Source organism: Myotis myotis, unplaced genomic scaffold, assembly GCF_014108235.1.
Source record: "Myotis myotis isolate mMyoMyo1 unplaced genomic scaffold, mMyoMyo1.p scaffold_m19_p_30, whole genome shotgun sequence".
Taxonomy (NCBI): Eukaryota; Metazoa; Chordata; class Mammalia; order Chiroptera; family Vespertilionidae; genus Myotis; species Myotis myotis.
Genome location: NW_023416336.1, coordinates 2556009 through 2567381, shown reverse-complemented (window position 1 = coordinate 2567381; position 11373 = coordinate 2556009). Strand labels below are relative to the sequence as shown.

General features: G+C 64.2%; 1 protein-coding gene across 6 annotated transcripts; it reads right to left on the bottom strand.

Moving 5' to 3' along the window:
• Positions 1–978: 978 nt before the first annotated feature.
• SEMA4C (semaphorin 4C) lies at positions 979–10494 on the bottom strand. Of its 6 annotated transcripts, none has more exons than XM_036302271.1 (15): positions 10373–10494; positions 8501–8644; positions 6489–6637; positions 6107–6169; positions 5646–5744; positions 5461–5557; positions 5236–5352; positions 4996–5147; positions 4741–4916; positions 4407–4551; positions 4098–4320; positions 3840–3952; positions 2925–3082; positions 2770–2840; positions 979–2644 (listed from the first exon to the last, which is right to left on the bottom strand). In XM_036302271.1, exons 2-15 carry the CDS (start codon positions 8607–8609, stop codon positions 1812–1814), a joined length of 2505 nt encoding a protein of 834 aa, XP_036158164.1. In that variant the 5' UTR covers positions 8610–8644; positions 10373–10494; the 3' UTR covers positions 979–1811. The 6 variants fall into 6 exon arrangements, with proteins under 6 accessions (XP_036158164.1, XP_036158165.1, XP_036158161.1 ...); XM_036302272.1 differs by having other exon boundaries at positions 8501–8647; positions 10373–10474; XM_036302268.1 differs by lacking the exon at positions 10373–10494 and adding an exon at positions 9765–10347 and having other exon boundaries at positions 8501–8647.
• Positions 10495–11373: the final 879 nt, after the last annotated feature.

Below are 11373 nucleotides of genomic sequence, written 5' to 3'. Positions count from 1 at the left end.
CCGGGCTCTCACACAAGAGCCAATCGGACGGCGGGGCGGGACCCGAGCTGCGCGCCTCGCCCGAGACGGCCGCACGGGGGCGCCCCAGGCCCGGCGGAGACTGAGTGCGGGGCGGGGTGGGGCGGGGAGCGGGGCCAGGGACGCGGGGCCGGGCGGGGCGCGGCGGGGCGGGGCGCGGGGCCGGGCGGGGCGCGGAGCAGCCCTAGGTCCTTCCCCGCCTCCCGCACCACCCAGGACCCAGGAAGGAGGCTCGCCGCTGCCGCTGGAAAGGCCTCACGACACTCGCGCTCCTCACGCCGGCCTGGCCCATGTCTGAAAAACCCGTGGGAGGCAGGAGCCGCTGTAACCCCCGCGGGCAGGGACGGGGCTCAGGTTGGGCGGAACCCGTCCCAGTGGCGCCGTTTGCGGACTCAGCCTTCAGACATCAGAACGTCGTCGCAGGTCCCAGCGGGTGTCCCGCAGCCAGGACCTGGCGCTGCAGCTCGTTGTGGCCACAGCAGCCCCCGCGCGTGCAGGACGCGGCACCCAGGCCTGTAGGCGGGCAGCCTCCGCAGTGCGCGCTGGTCGGCCCGGTCCCGCCTCCAGTGCCCGAAGCTGCAGCCTGGAGAGCGGAGGCGGGACCACCTCCTCCCGGCGGCCCAGCCTCGGCCAGCGCCCGCCCGCGGCCTCCAGTGCGTCCAGGGAGCGGCCCCCCGCTCGCCCCCCTGCCCTTCCCGCTTCTGGGAAGTCAGTTCCTCTCCGCTGTGACTCCCAGCTCCCTGCTTCTCCCTCGGGCCAGAAGCCAAGGCTGGCTCCCTCCCCACGGCCACCCCTTGGGGGGGCTGAGGGGGGGGAACCCGGAGTCCCGTCACCCCTCCGGAGGGGCTCAGGCAGGCGGCCCAGGACCATGGGGAGTGGGATGGTCCAGCCCGAGTCCCACAGGGAGCCTTCCCTCTTGGCACTCAGGGTTTAGCCCCAAAATGTCTCATTCCAGTCAGCTTCATTTTCTCCATTTTATTTGTCAATATAAAAATACTCAAATATTTACAACAAATAAATACGCGGGGACACAATAAGTTACACTGTTAGGAGCCCTCCTCCAGGTCTGGGAGAGGCTATGCCACAGCCACAGCATGCCCACCCTCTCCCCCGCCCCCACACCTCTCCCAGCCCTGTCGGGGACACGTACAAAATACCAAGAACCCCAGGGCCACTGGGAGGCCCTCCCTCCCTTCCCCCAAACACACAGGAGGTTCCACTCCCTCCCCCGAACCCTGAAAACATTCACCACCCTGGAAGCAGGACGAGGCCCACCCCAGAGCCCTGCACTCCCCCGGGGGCACAGCACCCTGCCCGCCCACCCCCATATGTACATCCCTGCCCCTCCTGGGGACAGTGGGGGTAAGAGAAGCAAAGTGATCGACCCCTTCCCCTTCATAGCTCCAATGACTCACCAGGAGGACCCCAGGCCAAGGGAAGACTCCACGGAAACAGAAGACGTCACACAAACACACCCACGTGCACACACACACATACACAAACACACCCATATCTCCAACTTCTGTCCTGAAGGTTTGGCTGCTGGGGTCCCGTGTCTGTGATTCACAGCCCCTCACAGAGAGGAGGAAGACGCCGTGTGGCGGCTGGTGCCTTGGTGAGCCACACCAAGTGGCAGTGCCCGTGCTGAGCAGAGCAGGTCCTCATGGGCGAGCAGGTGCTGGGCAGGATCCGTCCCAGTAGAGCAGGTGCCCACGCCATGTCCCTGAGGTAGCTGGTGCCTGTGCAAAAGTAGGAGCCACGGCCCCCAGGCTGCCCCACCGACGTGGGGGCCCTCATACCGAGGACTCCTCGGGATTGGAGTCCGGTAGGGGCTGGCGCTGGTGCAGTTTGCGCCTCATCTCGTCCGCCAGCTCGGGCAAGGGGTGCCCAAGCCCCTCGCTGTGGTCCTCCCCACCTAGCTGTAAGCGCACATAACCGTTGGCATTTGAGTTCCGCCCCCCACCCAGGTGAAGCCGGGTTGGGGATGGCAGGGGCTGGCCAGGGATGCCAGGAGGCGGGGAAGGGGGCCCAGTCCCCGGCTGGCACCGGGCGTGTCCAGGCACAATCTTGAGGGAGCCATCTGAATAGTAGTAGCCAACGGGGTCCCAGAGCTTCTCATCAGTCTCGGGGCCAGGGCGGAAGGGGGGGCTGGTGGGCTCCTTGGGAAGCTCCAGAGGGTACACCAGGGTCCTCTCTGCCGCCTTGGCACCTTTCTCCAGCTCCTCACGCAACCGACGGCGCAGTGACAAGACGAGCAGCAGCAGCACCAGGCACACGGCCCCCAGGGCCACCACAGCCAGCCACACCAGCCCCAGGTTTTCCAGGGGGGCCCGGGCCTCCAGGGTCAGTGAGGAGCCGGCCACCACGGCAACCAGGTAGCCTTCGGCAGCCAGCCGTGCCCCCTGCTCCTCCGAAAAGCAGTGGTAGGCCCCGGCGTGGCGGGGCTGGGCGGCCATCACGACCAGGGCCTGGAGCCGAGCATCATAGAGGAAGGAGCCAGGCTGTTCCACAGGGAGGTCCCGGCCTCCAAAGGTCCATCGGGCATGGGCCAGGTTGGAAGACAGGCGGCAGGGCAGCACCAGGTCTGTGCCCGCCACCACCGTGATGTTCTTGGGCGTGAGCCTGACTGCAGCGGCCGGGAGAGGAGAGGGAGCAGAGTCAGTGCAGGAAACCCAGGGCCAAAGGGAAGTGCAGACACTCCAGCTCTGGCCCAGGGCCCATCCCGCTGGGAGGGGCACAGAGGCAGCTCACCTTTCTTACTGCCACGGAAGTTGCAGATGCCCGAGGTGTCTGAGATTGTCACTTGCTGGATCAGCAGGGATCTGGTTGGGGAAGAGGGTCCATCAGCCCCTGCTCCCACCACCTGCCTCCCCTCCTGGTCCCCATAGGAGGAGAGTCCCGCTCACCCAGAGCGGCCGCCCACGGCCACACAGCGGCTGGCGTTGACGCTCCAGGCACAGTAGGGGTCCCGAGCGAGGATGCAGTCGGCACAGGAGCGGTACTTCACGCAGTCGGCCAGGGGTAGCTGAACCAACTGTGAGCGGGAACCTGCAAACAGCAGCTTCTGCAAGAGAAGCAGTGGGCATAGGAGAGGGCCCACCAGGCCCGGACACAGCATGGGCACAGCTGGGACTGCTGTGGGCAGCACGAGGCAAAAGGGGCCAAGAGACGGGAGAACCAAGGATGGAAATCTCAGGACCAAAGAACGCAGGGAGGGCTTATTACAAGCCAGACCCCATCCTAAGCACCTTATAAAGGTGACCTTACTGGAGAGGAACAGTAGCCCCGTGGTGCTGTGTATAATCACACACACACACACACACACACACACACACACACACACGGCTCCAGGGCGGTATAAATAGTGCAGGAAGTATGTTTTCCGCAAGGCCCGGCAGCCCTCACAATAGTAACAGCCGAGCATAAGGTGTTTTCCTGTCTGCATGGTGACTGCTAATCTGTGTTTCTTCACCCAGACTTTCTTTCTACCATCATTCCATGTTCCGGGGAACAACTGGAGCCACAACAGTTGGTAAAAGGGGAGCATGTGAAACTTTAGATGCGGCAAATGGCCAGAAAAGGGAAAGGTGCTGAGTGCACCTCAGGAAAGGGGGCAAAGTATGGGGTCAGGACTGGGGGGCAACGCAGCCTCGCTGGGACCTGGCCATGTACACGGCCTCCGGGGAGCAGGATCCACTGGGACTGACCTGGAGCTCGCCCCCAGCTGAGCGAGGGTGCTGGAGCGCCTCCCCTGCCCTGAAAGGGCCAAGCACAGACCAGGGAAGGTGGAGGAAGAGCTGTGGGCGGGGCCTGATGATTACCTTGCTCCGGGACAGGACCAGGCTTTTCACAGGCTCCTGGTCAAACACCTGCAGCTCCTCGATCAGGTGGACCCAGGGCCCCAGGCTGACAGCCTTAAGCAGCCAGCCGTCTCCTGTGAGGGGGTTGGGGAAGGACAGGTGTCAACGAGAGAGCCCACGGGCCCCGGGGCATCCCCAGATCACCCTATCCTCACCCTATCCGGGCACACAGGCCTTCAGCCAGCCTCTAGCAGTGAGGCCCGCATGCCATGTGCCTACCTGTGGCAATGAACAGCACTGTATAGGAGGCTCCATCAAGCCCCGTGACCCGGTCAGCCACCAGGTGGGTGAAGTTGGTGTCCTTCTTTACGAGCAGGGGCCGGCCCCAGAGGGGCTTCACCTGCTCCTCCAATAGGGGGTGTTTCTTGATGAAGTTGAGGGTGTTGTCGGGCAGCTCCAGAGAACTGGTGTAGCCGTGGTGACGGTGCCAGTTGTTGATGCACTGGAGATTGGGGCCGGGGAGAGCGGTTAGTCAATGGGATTAGCACAGGGGCTGAGGGCAGCAGTGCACCCTCCGGGGCAACTCACCGAGCCAGGCCGGGGGCTGGGTACTGGGTCGGTGTAGCGGCCCCACTTCTGGGATTGCTCGTGGTACTCCTTGTAGGGACCCTCGAACACCCTCTGAATCTCTTCCAACTGGTACTCACAGACTGCTGACAGGTCCACATCACCCCTGTCACAGCAAGGGAGGGACCCCAGGGGTCAGGCTTGGTACCCACGTCCCACTGGGAGCAGATGCCCAACATCCTCCTTGGCTTCCAGATAACTGGCCAGCCGGCCTCACCCAGAGGCCTGCACCACAAACCATCCCTAACCTGAAGACCTGCTTCTCCCCACCCCCAGTGACTCCTGGCCAGCTCACCATCGTGCCCGAAAAACCGCAAAGAAGGTGGTGTTGTGCCAGGAGGTGCCCTGCAGGGTGTGCAGTGCCTGTAGGTGGCTGAGGTAGAGGTGGCGACTGGGGGCCGAGCACACCAGGTGTGCCTTCAGGAAGGTGGTCCACTTCTTCTGCAGGGTCCGTGCGCCCCCCACGTCTCCCTGGCAGATGGCAAGAGACACTGGCAGTCAGCCCGGCCCGGCTGGCAGGGCTCCCAGCACTCACCGCCACAGACTGTACCTTGCAGACCCGGGCCACACGGGCCACCACCTGCTCCATGTAGCAGTTGTACTCCAAGGCCCGCTCGCTGAAGAAGAAGTAGACCTTGTCATCGTCCCCAGTCAGGCTCCCCACGCTCTCCGGGACATAGGCAGAGCCAACAAAATGAGGTTCTACGGGAAGGGGAGGAGACTTAGCGAGGCCCTACTGATGCCTCCTCCCAGAGCTCCCCCAGCGCCCACACCAGCTCCAGGCGCTCACCGTTGAGCCAGAAGGCCAGGTACTCTGTCTTCATGGGATGGTGGGGCCCCATGTTACGTAGGATGATGGGCTCTGTGCCCAGGAAGTTGTTGAGTGTGGCCGAGTACAGCTCGCCATCTATGGAGACAGGATCAGCCAGACCAGGTGAGCATACATGCAGGCCACACAGCCCCGGATGGGAATGAGCCCTGGGGGACACCCAGCCTACCGCAGGTGGGAACTCACCCACAAGGAGGCCAGTGTGGCCCTTAGCCGGGTCGTAGGGACACTTCCCCTTCCCATCCTCAAAGGCTCCACGCTCCAAGGTGAAGGTGACCATGTCCTGAGGCAGGGAAGAGACAGAGAGTGAGGTGCAGAAGGCCCAGCGTTCAGAGCAGCACACGCAGGGCAGAGGGAGGGGCAGCACTCACGATGTAGGCACACTTGGGCTGGAAGGCGTAGGTGCCACACACATACAGGTGGGACGCGTTGTACGGCTGCAGGAAGCGGATGAAGTTGAAACACTCCGTCTGGGAAGAAAAGTGGATCCAGTTAAAAGAGAATGGGGGGTCCAGTTAAAAGAGGGCCCGAGAATGGGGGGTCCAGTTAAAAGAGGGCCCGAGAATGGGGGGTCCAGTTAAAAGAGGGCCCGAGAATGGGGGGGTCCAGTTAAAAGAGGGCCCGAGAATGGGGGGTCCAGTTAAAAGAGGAGGGCCGAGAATGGGGGGTCCAGTTAAAAGAGGAGGGCCGAGAATGGGGGACACTGGACGGAGTTCAGGACCCAGACCAGGAATGAAAAGGGAGCCCTGGGCAGAGCGTGAGCCATGAGGCCCAGCCAAGGAGAGACAAAGGCTCCTGCCCCCAGCTCCCTTGGTCTGTCCCAAGCACACACCTGGTTGTTCTTCCCTTTCTGGACACACTCGGTCTTCTTCTCCACAGGAGCTGCCCACGAGATCTGGGGACAGGACGGGCACCGCAGCAACGTCACAGGTGTACAGTGAGCATGTGCCCAAGCATGGCCTGTGGCAGCCACAGGAATACCAAGTGACAGTACATGGTCCCCAACCCTGGCATCTGACTTCATAGAGGACACAGGCTCCACACGGCCCCATGGTAGCAAAACCTAATGAGTGCTGCAGACGGCAAGACAACTTGCGCACTCTGCCCACAGTGGCCTTGCAGACCCAGCAACTTCCCAGGGGGCAGCCTGACCATGAGCCTCTGGGGTCCTGCCTGTCACAGGCCTGTATGCCTCCCACTCCCCCACCTCTCACCACTCCTTGCAGCTCCAGAGCCTCCACGCTGAAGGCAAACAGGGTCTCCCGGGCCCCAACGTACAGGAGCCCGGTCTGCTCGGTCAGGGTCAGCGTCAGAAAGTCCTGGATGCCCGTTTGGGAGAACCGCCGCACCACGGGGGCAAGCTCTGCAGGGACAAGATGGGAGTGAGCAAGGCTGTGGATAGGTGGGCCTTCTTAGGGCTCCAGGCACCCCCCACCCCAAATCAGCCTTCCTCTACACCAGAAATTTTCAACCAGTGTTCCATAAGATTTTTAAAATATGCAATACCTGCCCTAGCCGGGTTGGCTCAGTAGATAGAGCTTGAGCCTGCAGACTAAAGGGTCCCGGGTTCGATTCCGGTCAAGGACACGTACCTTGGTTGCAGGCTCTTCCCCAGTCGGGCCCTGGTCAGGGCTCGTGCAGGAGGCAACCAATCGATGTGTTTCTCTCACATAGATGTTTCTCTCTGTCTTTCCCTCTCTCTTTCACTCTCCCTAAAAATCAATGAAAAAATATCCCTCAGGTGAGGTTAACAACAAAAACCATGCCCAACTATTTTAGTCAGGGGCACTGACCACTTTTCCCTTAGATTGTCCAATACAAAAATGACAATGGGCAATATAACAGTAGCCATCCCGTATTAATGAATCAAAATTTTATATATATATATATATATATATATATATATATATATATATATATTTTTTGTCAGACTGGCCAAAAATACAATACTATCTTTTTGGTGTGCCACAGAATTTTAGTAATTAATTTATGTGTGTCATGAGATGAAAAAGGTTAAAAAATCGCTGCTCTATGCGATGGTCTCCTGGGCCTACTTGTCCTTGTTCCCCACATTAGGGCTAGCAACCCCACAAGCAATGCAGCCCAGTGCCCTGAGGGCAATAAAGCGCATTTCCTGAGTTGCCGCCTGGCTGACAGCTCCTGTGGGCCTCCTTGCTTTCCCTGGGAAAAGCCGGGGAGGAGGCACATCTGAGCTGTGAGGAGGAAGGAAGGACATCTCAGCCACAGCTTCCGGCCAGAGGAAGCCATCAGAATTATGGCTCCTACTCTCAGGCCAGCAGCGCCTCTGGCTGCAGAGCTGGGCATTCTCCTTCCCAGCTCCACAGCTGCCTCTTCCTTCTTTGCTCTGCTGCCCACTGCCCACATCAGAGTCCAGCCAGACCCTGCCCCTGACCCCGCAGGGCAGGGCATACCGAAGTTGTGAGCGCTCCTTGTCTTAGAACCCCCCCACTCCACTCAGACAAATCCAGGCTGCCCGACATAACAGCACAGCTGGCCCCCAGATCAGGCGGGGATGGCAGGGGATGGGACCAGAGAGGGTGCTGACGCCTGGGGGCTGGGAAGCCAGGCAGGGCACTAGGCATTCACATAGTCACAGGACCCCATGTCGGCTCCCAAATAGCTGCTGGCCCGTCCTCAGGGTCCCCCTAAACCAGCTTAGTCTTTGGAGCCAAAAATGGGCCCAGACACAGTCAGGTAAGGAAGGGCTTCATTAGCACCTGAGTGCCGCCTGTGGGAGGTGAGCTCATCCCAGGTCCCCAGAGCGCAGGGATGACACAAACACCTGACATCACCCCTTGGTGCAGGTGTGCGCACAGTAAGGGCTGTCAGGTCCGTGGTTCTCCCACATGAGCACGTGCACACACACCCACCCAGGGCCACCAGGTCGCAGGCCTTGGCTGCAAGCTTACGCGGGTTCGGATTCTCTGGCTGGACTCTCAGTGAGAGTGGCAATGTCAGAAGGCAGGCATGGGGAGAGGGATGCAGAATGGGGCCTGCGGGTCCTGAGCATCAGAGGCAGGGGGTAGCCCAGGTCCTGGGCTGGACCATCAGTTCTAAGTCCCTGGGGTCAAAACTGGGTCACACGCGTGGGCGGGCCTTGACAGCAGAGTGAAGCCGGCACAGTCAAGGGGGCAACCCCTCAGCGTCTCTTCCCTCCTGGCCCCTCTCCCCAGCTGGTCTGTCTCCTCTGATTTCAGACACTCACCCCCAGAAGAGACCGTCTTGCGGGGCACCAGGTTCCACCACATCTCAGCCCCAAAGCCCAGGCCCCACAGCCCCACAGCCAGCAGCCAGCCAGCCCAGTGTGGGGCCATGGCACGCGCCTGGCTAAGGCTCCAGGCCAGCTGCCCTGCTGGGGGAAAGAAAAGGGTCAGAATCAGCCCGCGCACAGACCGGAAGGCACTGCCAGGACAGCCGTGCTCAGGCCCTCTAGGAGGCCCCTCGCCCTGCCCCAGTCCTAGGAGCAGAGACCGAGTGCCCTCTCACACCTGAGCCCCCACTCCCGCCACCAAAGGACCAGGGAGTCTCCCTGAAGGGGTGGGGCCGAGGGGGGGAGGAGGCCCTCCCCCATTCCCTCTCCTCAACAGGAAGTTGTTTAAGAAAATAAAAAGGGTCCCCTCCCCCATACCAGGCCTGACAGGTTCGATGATTTTTGAAAGTAACCTTTGGAAGCAAGACTTGACCCTGCCGGGGCTCCAGCCGGCCCAAGACTCGTTCTGGGACGTGAGCCCGAGGCGCGGTGAGGGGGCACGTGGCGGGCGGGCGGGGGGCTGGAGACCGGGGCGGGGGTCCTGCCAGCCTCTCCCCGCCCCCAGCGCAGACAATGGCGGGCCGAGCCCGAGACCCGCTCTCCACAGGCAGGGCCGGAGCGGCCGGGGCTGCGGGCCGCGCTTCCCGGGGCCCCTTTGTTGCCCAGGAGGGGAGGCAGGAAGTGGATAGGATGGGCGTGGAGTGACCAGCGCCTCCTCCGTCCCTCGAACGGCCTCCGAGGACACCGGCCCTCGGGCTGGGGGCGGTGGGACAGCAGCCGCGCCCGGGACACGGCGGCGCCCTCCGGCGGGGCGGGGAAGGGCAGGCCCGGGCGAGGGGCGCGGGGGGCTCCCGGGGAACCGCGGTGCCGCGCGGGGCCTGACGAGCGTTCCCACCCGGATCGCGCCCCCCGCCCGGCCGCGCCAACTGCGCTCATTGCCGCCGCTGCAGGCCTGCAAGGCCGGGCACGGAGACACAGAAGCCGGGGCGTGTTAACCCCAAAACAAAGGGTCCCCGCCAAGACCCTGTCCCTGTCCCCTCCCCCCGCCCCCCCAGCTCGGGGATTTGAATGCAAACAAAGCAGCCGCGCAAGGAGCGTGCCGGAGACCGGCCTGCGGACGCCCCCTGTCGGCCCAGGACCCCGCGCGGGAAGGGCGGGGGGCTGGGGACACGCTCACCCTGCGGGGTCCCCAACACCCCAGCCTCCCTCTGTCCCTTACCCCAGGCTGGGCCGGACTCCGCGGCGCGCGCGGGTGTGCCCCCACCAGGGAAGTCGGGGCGGCCTCGAGGTGGGTGCAGGGGCGCGGGGTCCCGGGGGTGGCCCCTCACCCTTGCCCACCACGAACGGCGGCCGATGGGCGAGCGGTCCAGCGGGGACAGGGCCGGCTGAGCTCGGGAGCTGGCTTTCCAGGACACCCCGCCTCCCGGGCGGAACGGGCGGGGGGCCACGGCGGGGAAATCCGATCCCACAACATTGGCCTCGGTCCAAGCCCGCCCCAAACTTTCCATCGGGGGTGGGGAAGCGGGGGCAGCTCAGGGGCCCGGAGAGGATCCCGGCCGCGGACCCGACTGCACGAGGGACCCTCCTCCCAGCCCCGCTCCCGGGCCAGTCCGCGCCCAGGACCCCTGGCTGCAGGCGCTGCTGGCCCCGCTCCAAGCCCCCGCCGGGGGCGCAGGGAGGATCTCGAGCGGACAACGGCCCCCCACTGCCCTTTCCTGCGTCCCGAGATCCCGGCCTCGCGCGTGAGGCGGCCCCTGCCCGAGAAGGGGGACAAAGCGGCGCCCGGAGCCCCGCGGCTTCGCCCCGCGCCGCCCTGGCCTCGCTCACCGTCTCCTCGCGGCTGGAGTCCCTGGCGCCGCCCGCACGCTCGGCTCCGACCCCGCCGCCCCGCCCGCGCGCCCCCTCCGCGGCCCCTGCGCCGCCGCCCTCGGTCCCGCTCGGCTCGGCGCCCTGAGCTCGGGCTCCGCGCGCCACCGCGGCGGCCGCCGGCTCTTTCTCTTACGGCCGCCACCCCGCCCCTCCCCTGACGTCAGGCGGGGGCTCGAGGGCGGGCCCCGGAGGCCGGCCCGGGAGGGGCTGCGGCCCGCCGGCCCGCTTCGCTCCCCGAGGTCCGTCCCCGCGTCCAGCCCCTGCCCTGCCGGCCGCGCGCGGGAGTCGCGGGCGCTCCGTGGCTCCGGAGCGGGGGCGGGACGGGCGCCGGCATTGTCCGGGGAAGCGGACTCACCGGCCTCTCGAAGTGTCTCCCAGGCCCACCGGGGCTACGCGGCCGGGCTCGGGAGGGGCCTCGGGGCGAGTGTGCGAGAGCGGCGCCGGGGAGCGCGGCCCCTCCTCTGGGCCGACCGCCGGCCCTGCAGCCGGACTGCACGGGCCTCCGTGGCCAGGAAGACCCCTGTCTGCGGAGACACTGCCCTGGCTTTTCCTCCACAGGCACGGGGACCCCACTCGGCGCCCCTGGCCCAGCTCCCTCTAGCCGAGGGCACAGAGCTACTCCAGGAAAGGATTCCTTCTGTGCCTCCGGCGGGCTAACAATTGACAGCCCCGATGTTCAGATGAAAGGGGCTGAGGGTAGCCACGCTGCAGATCTGCCACCTTCAGAACCGCCAGTCTCCGCCCACAGCCGCTCCTAGAAGTAACTGGGTGATGTTGCCAGCTGGTCCTCCGAACTGGGAGGTGGACAGAGGCCAGCACCCAGAGAGATGCCACCTCCTGGCCAGGAGCAGAGGGCAGAGGCGAAGAGAGGCCCCGAGGCTAGGGTGGTTGCTTTAAGCCTGCTGCAGCCCTGCAGGGGAGGAATGCTTTCGGGCCCCATCAGCAGATCTGGATTATAA

Excerpts from the sequence above, each read along its gene's own strand:
- SEMA4C (XM_036302268.1), bottom strand. The coding sequence starts at position 10,053 with ATGGAAAGTTTGGGGCGGGCTTGGACCGAGGCCAATGTTGTGGGATCG. Across the intron at positions 6,638-8,500 it reads CAAGACGGTCTCTTCTGGGG|AGCTTGCCCCCGTGGTGCGG; the intron begins GTGAGTGTCTGA and ends TTGTCCCTGCAG. Across the intron at positions 6,170-6,488 it reads CTCTGGAGCTGCAAGGAGTG|ATCTCGTGGGCAGCTCCTGT; the intron begins GTGAGAGGTGGG and ends TCCTGTCCCCAG.